Source organism: Sander vitreus, chromosome 12 (genome assembly GCF_031162955.1).
Source record: "Sander vitreus isolate 19-12246 chromosome 12, sanVit1, whole genome shotgun sequence".
Lineage (NCBI taxonomy): Eukaryota > Metazoa > Chordata > Actinopteri > Perciformes > Percidae > Sander > Sander vitreus.
Genome location: NC_135866.1, coordinates 11,500,449 through 11,522,993, shown reverse-complemented (window position 1 = coordinate 11,522,993; position 22,545 = coordinate 11,500,449). Strand labels below are relative to the sequence as shown.

The 22,545-nt window shown below is 40.3% G+C and overlaps 1 protein-coding gene across 1 annotated transcript in view; it reads left to right on the top strand.

Moving 5' to 3' along the window:
- The window catches only part of tnr (tenascin R (restrictin, janusin)), an 83,918-nt gene that overhangs the window by 19,512 nt on the left and 41,861 nt on the right, over nucleotides 1–22,545 (top strand). The window contains exons 8-18 of the mRNA XM_078263661.1: nucleotides 1,144–1,263; nucleotides 1,391–1,534; nucleotides 2,678–2,793; nucleotides 11,087–11,237; nucleotides 14,910–15,088; nucleotides 15,378–15,468; nucleotides 15,956–16,056; nucleotides 17,698–17,800; nucleotides 18,581–18,670; nucleotides 20,599–20,732; nucleotides 21,411–21,540. Coding sequence (XP_078119787.1) covers nucleotides 1,144–1,263; nucleotides 1,391–1,534; nucleotides 2,678–2,793; nucleotides 11,087–11,237; nucleotides 14,910–15,088; nucleotides 15,378–15,468; nucleotides 15,956–16,056; nucleotides 17,698–17,800; nucleotides 18,581–18,670; nucleotides 20,599–20,732; nucleotides 21,411–21,540 — 1,359 coding nt within the window. The remainder of the gene's footprint in view (nucleotides 1–1,143; nucleotides 1,264–1,390; nucleotides 1,535–2,677; nucleotides 2,794–11,086; nucleotides 11,238–14,909; nucleotides 15,089–15,377; nucleotides 15,469–15,955; nucleotides 16,057–17,697; nucleotides 17,801–18,580; nucleotides 18,671–20,598; nucleotides 20,733–21,410; nucleotides 21,541–22,545) is intronic.

The window sequence follows — 22,545 nt, the reverse complement described above, 5'->3', positions numbered from 1 at the left end:
CCGTCTCGTCGTTTCTCCAACTCAAACAGTTTGTACCTTCTGTCTTGTCCTCTCCCCCTTTATGTCCTTCACCTATCCTCCCCCCTTCCCCCTCCTCCTTGTTGTTTTTGGCAGTGGCAGCTCTTGTTTATGCCTCCACATTTATATTCAACACCACCTCTCAGGCTTATGGCTTGACGGTCTCCACTTCAGCCCGAGTGAATGACAGTGTACTGTATCTCCCTCTGATGTAAACACTCAGCTTCTTGTTGCCACAAGCACCGGCTTCTTTTACTGTCTGGAACGCACATACGTAATGCTGTCTATCATTTTAAAGATTACAGATGCAAAGAGTGTTTTTAGTAAGCGAGATAATGGCAATTGTAGCGATGTTCTGTGCATTGGCAATAGTGATAATTACTTTTCATACCTGTGATTCACAGGAGTTGTACCACTGGCTGTTATGTCCCAAACCATGCAGCCATGGTTTAGCTTTTGCAGTAAAAAATGTTAAGTTGATTCAGTTAAAGTTCAGTGCTTTGCCAGCTAGAACACACGTCTAAAAGTCATATCAATTATAAATTATCTTTTATCTGTGAAGCTCTGTGTTCAGTTGGCAGACACTGAAATTGTCCCACCTACACTGAAATTATGAATCATGGGTGTATAAAACCTTGCCATATAAAGTAAATTAGCAAGTACAGTTTTGCAGTTTTCCCACTAAGCTGTACAATGGCTAACTGACATCTTGTTTTAGTAAATGACCATATCGCAAACATCATGTATAAATTGGCAGATACGTTTTTTTAAGTGGCCGGCACACACACTCCCCCACCCATCCAGACCACTCTCCTGGGCAAGTGTGTGTGTGTGGCGTATAAAGAGTGTGTTTTTGTAGCTGGAGGGAAGCTGGGAGACAGCGAAAGAAGGAAAGCGCCAAAGGGAGGACATTTTCAAAATATCGAGATATGTATTGTGTATCGCGATATAGCCTAAAAATATTGCGATATTATTTATAGGCCATATCGCCCGGCTCTACTTGTGACACTACTCTACAAGTTACTCTAAAGGTGATATAGTGGTTACATTTCATAATTATCATTGTTATCAACATAAAATAGCAATTGTTTAAACATAATTTGTGTTTTTTCTTTGTCTCAACAGTGGCACCGGCCATGAATGTGAAGATACGAGGCGTGACTGATAACACTGTTGACGTGGAGTGGGAGGGGTCAGTTGTGATGACAGATTTCTTAGTGACCTACACACCAAGCAGCCCTGGAGGTACGTACAGAGCTATGCTGGCCTTTCGAGGCAAGAAAGGTCGTAATTGAAGTTTCAGTTGATTCAAAATGTCTTGAAAGCATTCACAGCTTCTAAAAAAAAATCTTTTCACCTGTCTTTCTGTCAGGTGTGCAACTTGAGATAAGGATTCCAGGCAATACCACCACCTGCACTATCTCAGGCCTGGAGGCAGGCATGGAGTACAACATCAACGTGTTCGCTGTCATTAACAACAGTATCAGCGTCCCTGCCAGCATTACTGTTTCGACCTGTAAGTGCAGCCCCGTGGGTCGTTTTGACAAAATGTTCTCATGCTTGCTTCATGGCCAACAGAATATAAATGTAATACCTCACCTCAGTATCTCATAAAATGTTGTCTATCTCATTCAGTGCTGTACATGCATTCTCACATGGACACAGCCGTTCATGCGGATGCACGCACACCCTGTCTCTCACCTTTCTTTTTTGTAAAATCCTCCCCAAGATACTTTTCAGTGTCAATAGAGTGAGAATACCACCTGCTCCTCTGTGCGAACCGGTTGTGATTCCTACCTGTAACACCTGCTTAGTGTCACTCACACTCAAATACACACACAGACACACATGAACGCCTTCTGAATGTGTACCTCCTGGCCGGTGTTAATGCCAGATCATCAGATCTAACAGAGAAACATACTAGCTGCCTCCACGCTTATCAGGGGTATGCAAACTCACCGAACCCCTGCATAAGTAATAGCATATTTTCAATGGAAAACAGAATATTGTATCCACTCTGCATCAGCTGGCTACATACTGTGTGTTGCCAATAGTTCAGTCTTGGCTGGTAAAATTATCCTTCATGTCACAGATAAGTAACTTTGATTTCAGTGATAGCAGTTTGGAGTCAATTTTGGGCAATTAAGTTTGATGTAACCATTTTTCATATAAGATATGATTTGTTGGGTTGCCTTTGCTAAACTTAATTACGAAATGTAGTATTTGATTATCTGGAAAGATTTATGAGGACACGGCTGCCTGTGAAAAAAGTCATTTTAGCATTTTGCCAAATTAAAGTATGAGTCATCTGTCTTAACCCAAAGAATTGAGGGGGGGGGGTGTAATATAACTATCATTAGTACTATCAAAAGCATTGCATATATAGGCATAGGCAGAAAAAAAACTGCTTTTAAGTATGTCACAAAAAACAACACATTTTGATCAAAAACGGAAAAGGCACCAAATAATTAACAATCTAAACATTTAGTTCAGCATCAAGGTGATGGAAACAAAGAAAATAAATAAAAACAGAGAACAGAAAAATAAATGTAAAAGAGAAAGGTTCAGCAGTGGACACCTTCAGCATGAGATGAAGTAGTGATTTATTGGCTGTGTGGGTCACTGAAGAAAAATAATACATCTCCGGCTACCCCTCCAGATCTCTCCAATCCAGATGGTTTAGTCTTCAAATCTATCACAGAGACGTCGGTGGAGGTCCAGTGGTTACCCTTCTACTATTCCTTCGATGGATGGGAGATCAGCTTCATCCCCAAGGTAGAGTAAAGCTGTGTGAACACTCAGTATTTGCGGCCACTGTCAGTCCCAATGTAAGACTACAGCACTATAGCATGCTGAAAGACAAGTGTCCTTGTGTGTGAGACGAACAGAAGGAAAAAAGGCTGACTTTTTTTTGCTTGTGATGAATCATCAGTAAATGACAGACTTGCCCAATCTCCCACACATACAAACAGCGGTATTTTTTAATTTTATTTTGCTTGTTGTCCGAACAAAATATTCTTGATTGAAAAGAATTATTTTCAAATCTCACTAAGTCCAATCTCTAAATGACTTTAACTGTCTGTGTAGAAACAGTAGGACAAATAACTGGATGGATTTAGGTTTTCTTGGGGGTTTTGCTCAATTTGAAGTCCATACCAAATTAGACAAGCGGATTGTCTTAAGCTTATTGGCTATTAGGTGGATGAGCCATTAAACCCTTTTTCCAGAATAACCCTTTCTAAAACCATAGCAAGGCCAGGTTCAAAGCCATAAAGCAAAATCCTTTCTTTTTCTAATTCCTGCTTTAAACTCAGGTACTCTCTGCACTCTAATCTCGTGCCCTCTCACAGTAATTGGTTTTCTCTGTTAAGGTGTTCTCAGGGGGAGATGTCCTTTGGCCCTGCCTCAAATCTGATGTTAAGATGCTTTTTTTGTGTTTATTTCGAGCCGTTTTAAGGGGAGAACATTTTTTGAATGGAAAAAGCAGTAGGGTTCCTAATTTCATTGTATTGCTTTTAGCCTTCCTCTCTTTTTCTACCCAATCTTCCGTTTCTCTATTCATCTAGCACTTTCCATCCCTCCACCCTTTCCTCCTAATCTCTTGTTTCTACTTTCCATCCAACACCTCTTGGTCAGAATCTCCAGCCCTTTTCCTCTCTAACCCCAAAGTTACCCTCCATCCCTTTCTTTCTCCTTCACCTCTCTCGTCCTCTCCACCCCTTTCTGTAAGTGTTCCTCCCTCTATCTTTCCTCACTCTCCCTCCCCCGCTCCAGCCACGGGGGAAATCATATTATGTGTTGGCAGTCCCCGCCCCCCTGTGGATTTAATCCAGCAATGGGGATTGTGAATTTTGACAATCTCGTAATGGAAGTAGGCATGAAAGCTTTGGCCTATACGAACAAACACAGAACTCACGACTCTGTAAAAAGGAAACACAGACAGAGAGAGAGAGAGAGAGAGAGAGAGGCAGGGCAGGGCGAGATTTGAGACCTGCAGTTAACACTGTTAGAAACAGCTACACTATATATCTGACACTCCAATAAAAAAATCATACTGCCAGCAGATATCTACCATGCCATCTAATATGTTATATTTTTGGCTTTTTTGTAATAAATCAATGAAGCTGTAAGCTGTGGTGTTATGTTAGTTCCAATAGTATTACAGTCATTTATGGGCATAAGAAGTATTTTTTGTTATCAGTATTGATATAGATTGATATACTTTATGTGACTTTTCCCAAGGACAACAGAGCAGTTTCAGTTTCCTGGAAGCTTCCTTTTAAATTATTTTTTGTTTTTATTGTTGGATAAGCTGCTATAGCTTTCTTTCTAAATTAAATTCACACACACAGAAACACACACATGACCACGCATAACGATTAGGGTTTCCCTGAAGTATCTCAACATTGTGATTCATGTTGAATAGTCAAGCAAAGGGTCAAAGCGTACCCGTCCAAACACACATGACGAGGCTGTGCAAATCTGTAGTATTCTCTTTACATAAAGCATTTGTTCACATTATGTCTACATGAACTTGAAATGATGTCAAATCATGCTTATAACACTGTTATGATGCACTTTGTGACTTCACTCGTGGGAAGAAGAGACAGTGCCAGGCAATGACTCAAAATATATCTTTATTGCTCATCAGCATAAAATATAATATGTAATATGATAAGGTAGACTTTTTTTGTCCCAGTGTGAAATTTGCCTTGGACATTACAATGCAGTATAAAACCACAGCAAAAAGCAGTAAAAAAAAATATAACAGTGATAACCGACAAGAAGACAACAGCATACACATATTTTAGCCTAGGTGGAGTTAAGGGCTTTAATGGACAGGGGGACAAGGACACTGAGGTGCCTGCTTAGGGGAGGCCGGTACCGTCTGCCTGCGGGGAGGAGCTGATACTCCAGGTGGAGAAGGATGAGTTGGATCGGAGAGGATTTTTTGCGCCTGGAATGTTGATGGACTCCCGTGATCTTCATGGCTGTCTGTATAAGTCGGGTGATCTGGGCCTTTGACTGTACTGTCAAGTTACATGTCTAACTGTGGGCCTACCTCAGTCTGCAGCCTGCTCACCATAATTCCTTCCATTCATTTCACACCACATAAGTCAAAGCAACGGGTCTGAAATCAACAGGCGCGATTGATGATTTTTCCCCATTGCTGGTACAATGTTAGAGTCTGCAGACCTCTTGAAGATGGGGCACCAGGCAGGTGTTAATTATATAATCTGGTGCAGTGGCCTTGTTAAAACCTCGAAGCAGTGTCCAGATTACAGTGTCTGCTGCCACTCTAGTACAAAGGAAGTGAATTTAATTGAAATATTAAATTTAAAATATTCAACAATGTATTTTTTCCAGAAAGAAATTCCCTGTTTCTCTCGATAATCCACAGACTTTACTAACAGTTTTCATTGGAACTTTTACTGAAGAAATAATCTGTATGAAATATCTCTGGGATCCCAGTATTGTCTATTTAAATGAAATATGAAATATGTCATTGTCATAAAAAAGTTTAATTTCACAAATTGTCACACACAATAATTGTATTTTTAAATTTTAGCATCTCACTAGTATCCTTGCCTTTTTTCCTCATTCTCCATTTGGCAATCTGCTTATCATAGTTTTTGCAGAGAATGGGTACCCCTGTATGTGTTTATCCCTGTATATCTTTCAGCTATGTGTACTGTAATTTGCTTTCAGCGTGCAGGTGCTTGGCCAAAAATAAAATGGAAACATTTGGGCTTTCTTACTTTTACAACATTAATGTTACAAATTAATTTAAAAAATCGGATGTTTGAATCATGGAAGTCTGTTTGGTTTAAAATGTGCTGGGGACAGAGACGCATTTGGAAGTGCATTTTCAGAAGTGCTGGGGACAATGAGGCATTCATTTTTTTCTTCTCTTTCGCGCAGGTCATGTTTTGAACGACACTGTCCTGTAGCTTACTCATGTAAATGAATAAAAATGTATACAAAAATGTGATGATCTCCGACACGTTTTATGACGAAGAAAGCCTCAAGTTTTCAAAAAAAAAGTTGTTGCGGTGTTGTGAACAGAGAAGTGTGCAGCCAGCGCAGCAGCAGAGCGGCTGTGTCTGTGCCTGCCCTGTGGGGATAGAGATTGTTGTGCATTTGTTGGCACCGTCAGGCTGCACAGAAAACCCGGACTGGACTACAGTGCTTTCCGCACTTCACATACACTTAATCATACTCTCCAATCATTTGCAAATCTGCTCACTGTCCCCCCTCAACTGCAATACCCCCACACCCCACCGACCACACACACTGCTAACCGGGACAACCTCAGATCTCTCCAGCCTGCCCTCATCCCACCACCCTCTCACCATGCCAACTTTTCCCTCCTCAACACCCGATCGCTCAACAATAAAGCCCCTGCCCTCCATGAACTAATCCTCGACAACACTCTGGACTTCCTCCTGCTCACCGAAACCTGGCAACAACCCAACGACTTCTTCTCCCTCAACCAAGCATCCTCCCCTGGCTACAACTACATCTGCAAACCCCGCCCCTCCCGCCGTGGAGGTGGCCTCGCTGTTATCTTCAATCAGAACTTTCGGATCACAGAACTCACCCTCCCCTCAGTATCATCGTTTGAATATCTCGCCTTCAAAGCTCTTTCTTCCATCACAGTCATCCTCATTTACCGGCCACCTAAACCAAATCCCTCCTTCCTCTCTTATTTTACTGAACAACTCACACTAGCCTCATCTCTCTCTCCACGTCTGCTGATTTAAACATCCACATGGACTCCCCCACCTGCAAGCTCTCATCAGAATTCACCATTTTACTGGATAACTTCTCTCTCACCCAACATGTCACATTCCCCACCCATGAAAAAGGACACATCCTAGACCTGGTCTGCTCCACAAACCAACCGGTGCTCGACCTCCATCCATGCCTCTTTCCTCTCTCTGATCACAAACTGATACGTTTCACCATCCCTTCTCAAACCCCACGCCCCCGCCTCCTCAGAGAAATCACCTTCCGCAACCTCAAATCTATCGATCCCCACCATCTCTCTGACCTGCTCTCCACCACTCTCCACCTGGACTCAACCCTCACCTCACTGGATGACCTCACAAACCACCTCAACTCCACCCTGTCTACCTCCCTCAACACCCTGGCCCCCATCAAAACAAAAAGCATCACTTTTAACACCTCTTCACCCTGGTACACACCTGCACTCCGGAAAATGAAACAAACTGGCCGCCAACTTGAACGTCTGACAATAAAATCATCTCTCACAGTCCACCATGAAGTCTACAAATTCCACCTCACTGCCTACAAAGACGCCCTCATTGCTGCTAAATCTGCCTTTCCTCTCCACCATCCTCACCAACCCCTGTCAAAACCCCAGAACCCTCTTCTCCACAATGAACGAATGAATGAATGAAGCCTCGGACCAACACCCTCCCTACCTCTACTCCGGATCTATGCAACTCATTCCTCCACTTCTTCGCTGACAAAATCAACATAATTTACAAATCTCTATCCCTTGTATCTGACCTCCCAGGATCTACTCCAGCACCTACCACAACCCCTCTTCTCCCCACCCCTCCTGACCTCCCGACTCCTCCTCCACACTGCCTCCTCTCCCAGTTTGACCTGGTCACCCCTCCTGAAATCTCTAAACTCATCAGCTCCTCTAAACCCACTACCTGCTCCCTTGACACCCTCCCAACTCCACTCCTGAAGTCCTGCCTCCCCGTCCTATGCCCCTACCTCACTAACCTTTTCAACTCCTCATTGTCCCTTGGAACTGTCCCCTCTGCCTTTAAAACTGCCACTGTCACCCCAATCCTTAAAAAACCTGGTCTGGATCCCTCTTCCCTCAACAACCACCGCCCAATATCCAACCACCCCTTTCTGTCTAAAACCCTGGAACGCATAGTGGCCTCACAACTACAAACCCATCTTTATGCCAATAACCAATTTGAACCTCTCCAATCTGGTTTTCGCCCCCTCCACAGCACAGAAGCCGCTCTCCTCAAAGTCCTCAATGACCTCCTCACCTCTGCTGACACCGGTTCCCTCAACATCCTTATCCTCCTCGACCTGAGTGCAGCCTTCGATACCGTGAGCCATAACATCCTGCTCACCAGACTAAAAGACCTCGGTATCGAAGGTACTGTACTCAGCTGGCTCCACTCCTACCTTATCAACAGATCCCACTTCATCGCTCTCCATAATCATACCTCTGCCACAGCCACAGTCACACAAGGTGTTCCCCAAGGCTCCGTACTCGGCCCCCTCCTCTTCATCATCTACATCCTCCCTCTTGGTCAGATACTCCGCCACTTCAACCTGGACTTCCACTGTTACGCCGATGACACCCAGATCGACCTCAGTACCAAATCCCCTCACAATCCTCCCCTCTCCCACATCAATTCCTGTCTGTCAGCTATTAAAATCTGGATGCAACACAACTTCCTCAAACTCAACAGCGATAAAACAGAATTCCTCCTCATAGGCTCCAAATCCACACTCAGCAAAATCAATAACCCCACTCTCACCATCGACGGCACCATTGTCTCCCCATCTCCCCAGGCTCGTAACCTTGGTGTGATCTTTGACTCCACCCTCTCCCTTGAGCCCCACATCTGTCATGTTATTAAAACCTCCTTCTTTCACCTCCGCAACATCACCAAAATCAGACCCTCTCTCACACCCCCCGCTGCTGAAAGACTCATTCACGCCTTCATCTCCTCCCGACTGGACTACTGCAACTCACTTCTACTCGGCATCAGCTCCACCAACATCAACCGACTCCAACTGGTTCAGAACTCAGCCGCCCGACTCATCACCGCTCCAAATCCTGGCACCACATCACTCCAGTCCTAAAACAACTCCACTGGCTTCCTATCTCCCACCGGATCACCTACAAAACCCTGGTCCTCACCTACAAAGCCCTCCACCATCTGGCCCCCCTCATACCTCACTGACCTCCTCTCCCCGTACCAACCCTCACGGCCCCTCAGATCCATCTCAGCTGGTCTCCTCTGCATCCAAAAGTCCAACCTCCGCAGTTTTGGGGACAGAGCATTCTCCAGGGCAGCTCCCAGGCTCTGGAACTCCCTCCCCCAAGAGATCCGCACCTCTGAGTCCCTCACCATCTTCCAGTCTCGCCTCAATACCCATCTCTTCACCACTGCCTATCCCTAGCCCCACGCCCCTCCCCTTTTCATCTGTGCCTGAATCTTGTTTTGTTTTGTTTTGTTTGTTTGTCTCTATTATCTATACCCAGTAAAGCGACTTGGAGTTCGTGAAAAGCGCTATATAAATTAAATTTATTATTATTATTATCTGTCGCTCAAGAATTATATGTGTTATGAACTTTATTTTTTTTTTAACTAAATTGAGCTTGAGGTTTTCAAAAAAAGTGGTGGGTACAAAATGACTCATGACGAAATCTGATAGGTACGCGTACCCACCGTCCCCACCGAAATCGACGCCTATGGTTTGATTCTATTTTGCAGTAAAGTTATTAAGATATTAATCATTGCTGCAATACATTTCAAATCTAATATTATTATATTGCTTTTCATGAAAAGTACGAGGATTATTGATATACATATAACTGCATGCTGACTAACCTGAAAAACTAAATTGCCCTAATAAGTCACCAAGAAGCATAAATGGGCAATCAAACAGATAAAAAGGATTAGTATTAAATTAAGGTAATAAAAATACTTCCACAAGGACAAAAAAAAACGTCTTCAGTCATTCCTCATCGAAGCAACCTTGTCAGCAAAGAGAATGATGACTAATTACAAGCAAACTGACACTGAAGATGGGAGTGGATATACTGTTATGGTGATTCATTCTGTATAATTTCGCATTTAACAGTGTTATTATTGAGATTAAGGACCAATTGTTATTGGAACATTACCGCTGTGTGTTACTGCCCACCCTAGTAATTTAGCTGAGGTGATTAAATGGATTGCATCTCTAATTACAGTTTTGATTCAGGAAAGTAGCAAGCTGTTATGTGTTTTAATATGAGCCTTCATAGCGCAGGCTTTTGTGGATCTTGGAGCAGCAGTAGGTATAACATCTGTCTGTCGGCAGGAAGTGCATGTGCAACACTGGCTCTCTGAGAACAGCTGGGACTAGCAGGGGCTCCATATGGATGAGTGACAGGTGTTAGGAAATGTACAGAGTGCTGCCTCTGCAGAATATGGCCTGAGAAATATCACTGTAGCATACATACGCCACACGCTTTGGGAATTTAAGGTGCTAAATCATCCACAAATGTACAAATCAGTCAAAATAAATAACTCAGTTCAGAAAATGTACAACATAGAATTTAACTGCATGAGTCATTTATGTCCACACCAAGAACGATACTATAACCGTAAGTATAACTATCATGATGTGAGCATCGACACTGCTGAACGATAACGTTCTGCAAACAGTGGCGTCAAGCACCCACTGCACGCTCCAGCTGATAATAATACATAATACAGCAGCCTTTGCAACGTAAGATTATAGGAATGTCTGTAGTAATGTCCTACATATTTATGAATTCAGGTACGTTTTATGAACCAAAAACGTCTGCCGGCGGCCCCTGGTGCACCGACACTGCTGCCACAGCGGCGCACAGAGCTCCAGAGAGCCGGGGATGAGAGCAGGCGGGCAGGAGTCAGATCTGAGCAGAGCGCCAGAACAAAAACACCAACAGTATGATGATCACATCCAAAACACAAGATTCACTCTCAGTGGTTTCTGTGACATCAAATTGCTCTGAAAGTGATTCCACCGATATCATTCGCCCCTGCCGTTGTCGTTGTGATAGTTGTGATGTGGACTCCGCCATCCACTTGAGTTAGAACTATATATTTATAGTTATCGTCATAGTTAGCGTTGTTGGTGTGGACGGCCCTTTACTGGTGGGGGTAGTCTTTTATCTGCCAGATCCCTTGTATCGCCACTGAGAGAAGACGTTAAAGCCACACAGTAGCTGGCATTTACTCAAACTATGCAAACAGTTTTTGCTATTCATCTCATCACTCATCTCATACCTTCTGTATTTTCCCAGGACAATGATGGAGGGATGACTGCACAGCTGCCCAGCACCATCACTTACTTTTTGCAGACTGGTTTGAGACCAGGGGAGGAGTATACCGTTAACCTGGTGGCGCTCCGAGACCAGGGTCGAAGCCAGCCAGTCACTGCCACTGTCACAACATGTACGTATAAATGTACTGTAAACTATAAAGATAAACCTAGACATGATAAAATGAAAATACATTCACCTCTCTGTCAGATTAAAGGAAGTTTTTGAATTAGAATTCTTCCTTTTTTCATACAAATCAAGCTTGTGTGCAGAGACAGAACTATAATGTCCTATGTATTACTGTTATAAAAATATAAATATAGCATTAATGTCCCTAAAATCCTATTTTCTCACTCAGCTTTTTACTTTTTTACATTTCTGCCAAAGCGAGAAACTCTTTAGGCTATTTCACTTATATATACCATATTTCTGTATTTGTGTTGTTGTCTCTTATCTTCTCACTGGTTCTAAGTGGGTGTTCAGTTTGAGAAAGGTGATGTCATGTTCTTAGAGCAATATTTGACTCAACATGTGTTTGCTTGTGTTACAAGGTCACTGTCATTTAAACCTGACCAACCCACACCCACACTGTCCCTTTAAAACACATTAGATCAGATTTGAAACGTTCCCTTAATAAATGAGATAATATTAAAAAAAAGAGATATTTTGCTGATTTAAATCTCGCTCTGTGTCATGGCAGTGTGGGTGAGTGTGTTTAGATGAACGGTGTTTGGCTTCCCCCCGTGACGCCAGTGCACGCGTTGTTTGAAATCTGCAAAGTATCACTTTAAGATTTGAAACCAAGTTTTCAGGGGCTCTAACATAAGTTAAGCAAATGTGTGGCCTGAGGAGGAACTATACAACCAACTAGTCACTGCCATTTTTAAACATATGCATATATAATACCACAAAAAGGTAATTTCATATTTAGTCATGTGAGCAGCACAGCAACATTGTTTGTGCTATTGATAAATCAATAAGTCGATTAAACCCAATGTGACATCTCAACGTTCCTTGTTTTGTCCAAGCAACAGTCTAAAACTCCAAATATGTTTAATTAATAATGATTAAATAGCCGAGAAAAACTGCACGTCTTCATATTAGAGAAGCACACACACACACACACACACACACACACACAAACACAAAGCTCAATACCCTGGCATAAGTAGCGAGTGTCATCTTGACGTATTTGTTGGCCTGCCACCATTTATGTCCCTGATGTAAACCTCACTGAGGTATTGCCCCCACTCCTCACCCAGCTGACGCTATTACTAGACAACTGTAATAGATCCAGTTCAAACCTCGTCCGTAACAATTCAAACTCTGATGTGTGCCGTCAAAACACCATCAATTTCCTGTCAATTCTTTGTTCATTTGGTGGGTTGTAATTAAGTATTGATTAATAATTCATGGCACCCTGTCATTAATTTTTCACGGCGGCCCACTGCTGGACACCTTATTGGATAAAGAAAGAGGAAAAGACAAATTTAAAGTTACTCAATTATTTATAACAAAGATTTATCCTTCCTCTGAGACGAGAACCAGAGGGAGAGGACAGCTGATGTGGGAACAGCTTCTCAGCAACTGTCTTCCACAGAATGTCTTCTAGGACGAGACCCAGGGGGCCAATTTTTTATACATCAACGATCGGGGTGGACCGGTAATATGTCAAGAAGCTTCAAGAAAGACTTAAGTATGGTCCAGTGTCGCTCAGTGTGTGAAATGTGTTGTTTCCCCTGGGGCCACCAATAGAGAATAATTGTGCTTTCACAGCATAGTATGGTGCTTTAAATTTAAAATGTGTTTTGAACTAAACATTGTGTCTTGTGCTATTTGGGTTGCTTCATCAACATTAAATTATGTTGTTCCCTTTTTCAAACTTATTTGGATAATTCAAAATCAAATGTATTGTCAGAAACTGTGCATAAATGTCATTTGCTATTTAAGTTTTAGCTTAAATGAGCCCCATTTAACTGCAGTAGAAATCATCAATAAAAGTGTTGAAGCAACAGATTCATACCATAGCTTTTGTGAAGATGTAATTAACAGTATAATAAAATAGATTGCCTGTTATCACATTATCTTACACCCCATTACATTTCTTTGAATTGACACTGATGCTCTGTGATCAATGATGTGAACAATAAAAACATGAGTTTTCTGTGGCATCAAGTACACTCATGAATGAATCACCCTATGCTTGAACATGGTGTCTGTTATGGCCAATCCATGACTAGCTCAGAAGTCCAATAACAAAGCACCACTCCGGTTCACATTGGGCACCTCCGAGAATCACCACCTTATCGTGGTGGAGGGCTTTATGTGTCCCTGTGATCCTGGAGCTGTGCTGTTCTGAAATGGGTTTTCCTCATCACGGGTAATGTGTTTTCAGGTCTTCACACCGAATAAGTGTTGTTTTCCAGCAGTCAACATGGAAAAACCTTAATCACAGCTTATGTTTTACACCTCGCACAGATACTGTTGCGAGGTGTTGTCTCAGCGTGTTTCAGGTCTGATAAGCTTTACATGCTTGGCTGTTAGAGAACAGCTTTTTTTCTGATAACTAATCCAGATCTATCACTGCATAAGCTTAGGCAGTATTAACATGAACTACCTTTTCATATTTCATATTCATCCTTTCATTATACATATTCCATTTTAGCTTTCCTACTCATACTAACTAAAGTGTGTCCGAACCAAAAGTTGGCACCAAATGGTTAGGAATCTTGTTTACTTGTTCTTTTGATTTTCTTCAGTTTAACCAAAAGTTAAATATACGCTCTTGTACAGCTATTTGTGGTTAGTGGTTAGACAAAGAAGTTTCTTTTGTTGAAAGAAAAATGGGATTTTGTAGACAAACAGTATTTGATTAATCGATTTTTGATAATCAATTTATTGTTTAAGTATTGTTTCAGCATGCCAAGCATTCTCAGCTTCTCAGGTGGGAAGAGTTGCTGCTTTTTTATTTAATGTCAGTAATTCCCTAGAACTTAGGGACTCCAATGGGTCACAACATAAATCTGGATTTACAAGATGGAATTGAAAACTTTGTTCTTGTAAAATATTAGATTTTAGGTAAGTAAAAAAGATATTAGGTTTTACTTCTTTTGGCCTCAAAAATGCATTTAAATGAGACAATCTCAGAAGATTAGATGTCAAAACTTAGCTAGACTAACTTGTAGACTTTTGACTCATGGTGAGGGGTCACAAGTAGACACTGCTTAAGTTTAAGGGATCAGAAGCCAAAACGGTCGTGCAATCTGTATGTACTGTAGCATATGTTATTTAATCATACTTTAGCACATGTTATTTAATGTTATTTAATCACTGCTTAAGCACTTCTGGTTAGACACTAACTACATTGCCTTGCTATGTACTTGTGACATGTGCAATGACAATAAATTTGAATCTAATCTAAACACTCCCTTTTGCGACAATAAACTGAATATCTTGGGGCGTGTTAGTTGGACAAAACAAGCAACGCAATGACATCACCTTGGGCTTCAGGAAATTGTCACAGGTATGTTTTATTGACCAAATAATAAATCGAGAAACACATCAGCAGATTCTCATAATAAAAATAATTGTAAGTTGCATCTCTCCTAAGAGCAAGTTATCAAAAAAAGTTGCATTTTGGTATCCAACCAAAAATAAGGTGTTAAATTGAGTACACAATCCAGTCAAACAATACCTGAACCAAGTCAAAAAGTGCAGCAATAGATGCCAAGGTGGACAAAGTGACCACACACAGCAACAGGACACTCAATAATTCTTCTTCTTTCTTTCTTTCTTTGTTTTTCAGTGATTGATGGCCCCACTCAGCTGATTGTGCGGGACGTGTCAGACACCGTAGCGTTTGTGGAGTGGACACCACCAAAAGCAAAGATTGATCAGATCGTGTTACGTTACGGCCTGGTGGGAGGAGAGGGTCCACGGACCACCTTCCGCCTCCAGCCCACACTCAGCCAGTACTCCCTGCAGGTGAGTGTTGTGTATGTGTGTGTGTGGGTGTGGGTGTGGTTGTGTGTGCAATTTCTCACATTGTGGTGTCACAGATCTGATCATACAGACACATTATGTGGACTCACCTACTATCGGGGGACAGAAAAAGCCAGTCCTGTGTGTATGCTTGTCATGCTTGTTAAATTATCTAATCGCAGAGTCTGCCTGCTGTCTGTGTCTGGAGATTACACCAAAACAAACAAAAAAAATCCATGCAAAGAGATTAAACAGACTAAACTGTCCTTGTGTTGTTGTTTTTGTTTCACAGGTTTTGCGTCCTGGCTCGCGTTACCAGGTGTCTGTGAGTGGAGTGAGAAAAGGAAATGAAAGCGGATCCATTTCCACTGAATTTACTACCGGTGAGGCAGATGTGGTGATAGTGGTGTGTTTGATCCTGTGCCTGACTCTGAGGATAGAACAGTTGTTGACATATTGCCTAATGTAAAGCAAACTGTTTATCTATATTGATTATTGTAGTGAACATCTATTCAAGGGAATTATTACTATAAAAAAAGTAAAAGAGTACATTATTTGTGAAACAACTATAGAACTACAACAAAATGACATTGCTTTTAGCTACATTGAAGGTAAAAGGTATGCATATGATGTCAGAGTAGCTATTTCAAATGAAATAAAATCTTGCTAGAATTAGTAACAATATATCAATTATTACAAATAAACGTGTAGCTGCTGACGTTGATGTACAGTAAATTATACCATCATTCAAAACAGCTAAAGTAATTAACAGGTGGACACTAACTGTATCTGTATCTGATGATGTTTAAATCGCTGATGTTTGCTTTTCACAATCCTGCGAATTGGTCTCAGTTTCCCCAACATTGTCAGCTTTATCGTTCTTCTCAGAGATCGATGCCCCCAAGAACCTGCGGCTTTTATCCAAGACCTCCACCACCCTGGAGCTTGAATGGGAAAACAGTGAGGCTGAGGTAATTAGACAGAAAATAGCATTCGGAGTAAATTTTTTTATGGTTTGTTTTTCAAGTCAAGTCAAGTTTATTTTTTCCATAAAAAATGGAGATTGTAGTGCTCATACCCGCCTTAATGCCCATAAAAAGATAGAACATAAATACAATACAACAAATACAAATACAATGCAATACAATACAGAAATACAGTACAGAAATTATGAAAATGTACGTTTAAAGTGCTTGTTGTGCTGTCTGATAGTCTGAGGTATAAAAGAGAGAGCATACCGCTTAGTTCGTGTCACAGGAGGCCTTAGCCTACCACTACGTTCCATAACCCTACCAGTCAAATTATCATTTCACCATGTAATTTTTTCGGACAACACAACAAAGTTTGGTCATTTCAATGTCAGTTCTGTGTCTTTTTTTGATTTGTTGTTTTTTAAAGGCTGCCTGTTTTTTGATGCAGTATACGGTCTTGATCTGGGTAAAATGATAGAAAGTTTGCAAGTAATATGAACCTATCAGTGGTGAAAAGCAACATAGTACATTTATTAAAGATGTGTACCTACGTAGAGTTGTGTGTTACTTGTACTTTATTTTATTATTTGTATAATTTATATATTTCTACTCCACAAACAATTTTAGTTACTTTGCAGATCAAGATTTTACTTACAAAAACTATAAAGGGCATAACATATGATGCAATCTAATAGACCAAACCACACAAGATAATATAAACTATAGCTAAAATGAATCATTAATAATAATTCAATAATATATATGAGATAATATAGATAAAATACTCCGGAAGGGCTCAAAATAAGTACTTTTACTTTTGATTATTTAAATACAGTTTGCTGAATATACTTCTGTACTTTTACTTGAGTAAATATTCTGAATACTTCTTCCACCACTGGAAGATATTTATGCTTAACATGCTGATATACGATTCTCCTTCTGTGAAAACCTTTGTCTCTTGTGTTTTATCGTTTATATAATTGTTTATTTTTTTAAATAAATGAAGTGGACTATCCTAAAATACTTCATAGCTTCTACTGGATCTCTGCACAACATTTAGATGCCCTTTATATCTAGTACATAACAATTATGTTATTGTAAAAATATCAACTGATTTGTGATTAATCCCCGGACCTTCTCCACCCTGCCGTGACCCTTCCTGCGTACTTATACTAAAGTGGATTTTTATTCCTCCCATTTTTCTAAACTCTGTCTTGTTGTATTAAACACTTTATCATTAAATACAGGTGGGTCTGCATTTTGTCAGCTTGGTAAATGCCAATACCGGAAATGTAGTGAACACATTTACTGAGTTCAAGTAGTCACTTAAAGTTTTACTCTGAATGACAATGTAGTAAATCATGTTGTTTGACTCAGTGGTGACTAACTTCACAACCAGACGTATGAAGCTTGATGCCTGTAAGCACAATGTATTTATCCTCATGATTCTGCAGAGTGTTGGCAGAGAGACAAATATCATACTGGGCTAATGCAAAATAAAGCATTTCTTCTATGAACCAATTTAAAGCTACTTTCGCTGTTCGTGAAAGCCTTGTATATTTCCTTCATTTTGTTAAAGCAATACACACGTTTTCTTCAGTTTAGTGTTGTAAATGTTTAAATATATATGTTTAAATTTAGGTGGAGAGCTACCAGGTGGTGTACAGCACTTTAGCAGGAGACCAATATGATAAAGTCATTGTACCACGCAATGAGGGAGCCACCACTAAGACCTCCCTCACAAGTAAGTGAGAAGTGATGTTTGTTTTTATTTTATTTATTTATTCATTTGTTGTGTAGGCAATTTTTAATGAAGTATTTACTGTACTGTATCATCACATCTTTAGTTATTTTTTTTGCTCTGTGCAGTGTTTTTCCTTATGCCTTCAGTATTAGTGCAGTGCATCTAATGTGTACTGAAGAAGCTGGGAAGTGCCTGTGTGTTTAACATGGCAGGATTATCTCCAGAGCTAACACCTGGCTGACGGGGCTACTAATTGTATCTGTAGAAATGCTTGTTGACCTGCGGGCGTATTGAAAGGCTGTCAGTAAGGAGGGGTCAGCTGGGATGTTTTTTTTTCTGAAAGGCCACAGTGCTGGAAAGGGCATGGCCGGCATAAGAATAGAGGCAAAAGGTCCTTGTGTTATTCTGCTGGGCCATTGCAATCGATGCTGTCTCCACCCTCAGTCCTTCTCTGTCACTCTCATTTTCTCTCTACTAATAATCTCTGTCACTCTCTCGCTCATTTGTATTCCTCATCATCGTATTTCTTTAGCTTGAGAAATCCACTGTGGATGTACTGAATTGATTCGAAACTGATCAATTATGCTTGTTGGCAAAAAAAAGAAATCATACTGATGTACATGTAAATTTTCCGGGACCCCATCACCGACTTTAGAGCTAATTTGGCTGTTATGAAAAACTCCATCTAATTGACATGCATGTGAGAAGTCTGTGTGATGTTTTGTCTTGCTATATTGTCTGTTAAATTAGTAGCATTCCCTCTCTGTCTTTGTGCCTCAGACCTGCTGCCAGGCACAGAGTACGGCATCGGCATTTCTGCCATGAAAGATAACAACCAGAGTACACCAGCAACAATGAACGCCAGGACGGGTGAGTGAATTACTGTTTATACTCCACTGATGCATGTAAGACACACTAAGTGAATCACAGCAGCGTTGTACTAGAAGTCCTGGCTTCACAGCAGGTTGGTTGGCATGGTTTGTTTTTATACATGTGATCCTCAGTTTGTGCTGTGTGGAACAGTGCTTCTGTTCCAACCATTACAAATCAGATTTATGTAAGACTTGTGCTATTTTAGGGAGATGTTTTATATTGTCAGCTTGGTTCAAAGTTCCCATTAAAGCATTTTAAAGCTGTAATAATGCATACCATTAATTTATATTGTATTTTGAGTTGTTTTGGCAGAAAGACAAAAAAGACCCCATTAAACCTTCTGCTTGAAATGTAAGTGCACAGAGGTGCTTCGCTGATCTTTCCCATCACTTTCACTTTCAAGCACATCTTTCCTCCAGTTGCAATCATTTTAATGGCTGAAGGTATTTGCACTTTCCTAAATTATGCCTCCATTTGCTTTTAGAACAAGCACTTTCTATCCCCCTGTTTTGTGCACTCTCTATGAACTTTAAAAATGCACTACAGCTATCAGATCTTTCTCAAATAGCTTTAAATAATGTGACAACAACTCCTGTCTGCCGGGTACACAGCTGTGCTCATGTTACTATAAGTGTGGTTTGCTGAAAGCATAATTTCCAATAATTGTGGCTTTATTAAAATGATTTCGGTCTTACTTTCCCCTAAAATATTTATTTGACAAGAAGCTCCAGAAACATTGTGTGTTGCAGTTGAGGAGTTCATGAGAATTAAGCATTGATAATCCAGTGGACAAGGTGGGTCATTGCTGCAGGAAAGAAAAGGACAAAAATAAGAACAACAAGAATACAAAAAGATGAAATACAGAATAAGGGGTCATTATGTTAATACAGATGTCCTGGAAGCAGACTGTTACATGTTAATTAGCAATGGTCCTGCTTTTGATGTCTGTCAGTGCTTCATCAAAGAAGAGGATATACAGTAGATAGGAATACAGAATAAATTATTTTTCTGCACAATGTTGGAGCAGATCTCTGCAATTTCACCAAAATAAAATTCCATCCAATTCCATCTCAATTGGATGTGACATGCAACAACTGCCCATATCTGGACGCTTTTTGATAGATAAATATTTGTTTTTGTTTTTTTGAGCATTCTGGTCAAAGGGAGGCATGCAGTGGTGAGCGGCTGAATGAAATGAATGCTTTGTCTACAGAAAAGGGGGGACTAAGCGTGAAATACTTTTTTGGAATACTTCATCATTTTTTGCACTTTTTTGTGCAGAATACAACAACATGAACAGAAAATATCCTAGAACATAACATGAAGTTATAACTTTAGTGTAGTCAACAGAGACATTGTGTATTTCTTACTTTCTGTAGTTATACTTTTTTGGGGTAGTCCAACCAAAGGGAGGTCAAAATACATTTTAAATGTAAATAATAGATAAATAAATAAATAAAAAAAAGGCATAATTTGAATTGCAAAAATGTATTTTAAAAATCAGTTTTTCTTCAAATTGTCTGGCATTTAGTTTCAGGTGTTTTATAGTCAATTTGAAAATGTAGACATAAAGAAACTTGGATGTAAAAGTGATTAATTAATCATAATTCACACACTTAAAAGGGTCTTGAGTGACACACGTGTACGTAGAAAAATACGTACCAATATCAATAAGGTAAATATCAAAAGGGTAATGTCCCGTGCCCTACGCTATGTCTATGCTTGACTCAAGTCATGGGACGTTTGTCATGGATGAAATATCCTAATATCTTAAATTATCATCAGTAACTCCCTGTTGGTGTGCACATGCAAGTGTGTAAGTAACAGTGTTAACATAATGCTGGGTATTCCTCTTTACAATTTTGTTGCAAACATTTCAACAAGTGACCGTGTGCTTTACTAAAATCTTGTTTCCTCTATATTAGGTCTGGATGTGCCCATGGATCTAACTGTGACGGCTTCTACAGACAACACCATCTCTTTGGTGTGGGGCGTGGTCCAGGGCCCCATCGACCATTACAAGATCACCTACACATCCTCCTCTGGCATCGCTACTGAGGTAAAGAATGGACAGATAAACACTGAATGGATAACGGATACAAATAATGACCATGGGATATAAATTACCATGCAGGTGTATACTAGAGCCCGACCGATATATCTGCGAGCCGATATTAGGCATTTTCCAAATTATCGGTATCGGCATTTATAATGCTGATAAATGAATATTTAAAAAATGAAATAAAATGGGGCGAAACACCCTTCAACCATGTTATGAGTGTTGGCGTTGCATAGTTTGTCCACCAGAGGGCACTCTACAATGTTGGCAACACGTGTTTAACCCTTTAAGTTTCATATCTTAAGTTTGTTTTTTTATACATTTGATTAATCAGAACTTTAATATATTTTGATGTTCCTCTGTTCTGTTGTGACAATAGTTTATTTTTAAACTGCATTTTCATATTATTTTAGTGAGGACTCATAAATAATTACAAATAATGTTAGGGAACTCTGTTTATGTTTTGTTACGCGTTTCTGGATTTAAAAAAAAAATAAAAAATAGATATATCGGAATATCGGATTTTTGAAATCACCAATTATTTGTATTGATATCGGCCTTAAAAATTCTTTATCGGTCTGGCTCTAGTGTATACTGTACACAGATGTCCCTACGCTCCGTCCGGGACAAACAGGAAATCCCATTGAATTTGTGCTTAACTGTGTGTTCATTTTCCAGCTGACGGTGCCTAAAGATGTAACCACCACCACTCTGATGGACCTTGAGCCTGGGACTGAGTACACCATCACTGTGGCAGCGAGAAGAGGAAGGCAGCAGAGCAATGCAGCTACCATAGATGCTTTCACAGGTAGAGAGAATTTTTAGATTCTCTTAACGGGTAAACAGTGTTATTCTTGTTCTTGTCTCGCTTGTCTTTTTTTATTCGCTACAGTCGGATATAAAAACTTTTGTAGAGTTTTAAGGTTGCAGTACAGCATCAGTTTAATGCACTCAATTATCAGACAGAGCTATGATAAACTCACTCTAGAATGTGTTTTTGTCTGCTCAGATAAAGACATGAAAGATCAGCCTATTACTGCACAAAACTAGAGAACAGTTTCAACAACAGTGGCAGCAGGGAAGGTGAGTCAGGCTAAAAGAAAATGCAGGACCTTAAAAGACTTTGAAAAAGCAATTATCCACATCAGCCAATGAGCTTGTTACAAGTGTTCCCTAATTGCATCGCTGTTTTGCATCCAAATGTATTTGTGTCTTCTGATTTCTCTTCGACACCACATTCTCTCAGTTTTGCTCTCACACTCTTTCTCAGCTCGATGTCTCCTCTTTCTCTGAGAATTTCAATCATAACAAAGTTGTCTTTTTTTCAGACTCGTGTGTATTTGTCCAACTATATGTGGGATTGCCTGTCAATCTACCCACCGCTGTTGGTTCTTTGTTGTTTTTTACAGAATGCTTGATGTGATTTTCAGTAGCACAAAGGGCGGTGTCAGATTGATGGGCATGCGCTTACCTTCTGACAGATTTGTTCTTTCTTTTCTTCACCTCTCTCATCATCCTCATCATCATCATCTCTTTGCTTCCTCACTGTGACCGCCATGACAGTTGTCACCATCATAACTTTGTCTTTTGTTATCTGTGGCTTTTTTAAGTAACACCGCTCTAACCATCCAGAGATTAGAGAATGATAAAAAGACAGATGAAGAGAATCAGAGGAAAAATAATGAATTACCCATCATCTACTCATCCACTGTTCACTTGGCCATATTGGCAACATCTGTCTACCTGCACTCAGGTGAACTCATCACAAGGGGAAACAATCTGAAGATTGAAAGTTTGATCTTGAAACAATCTA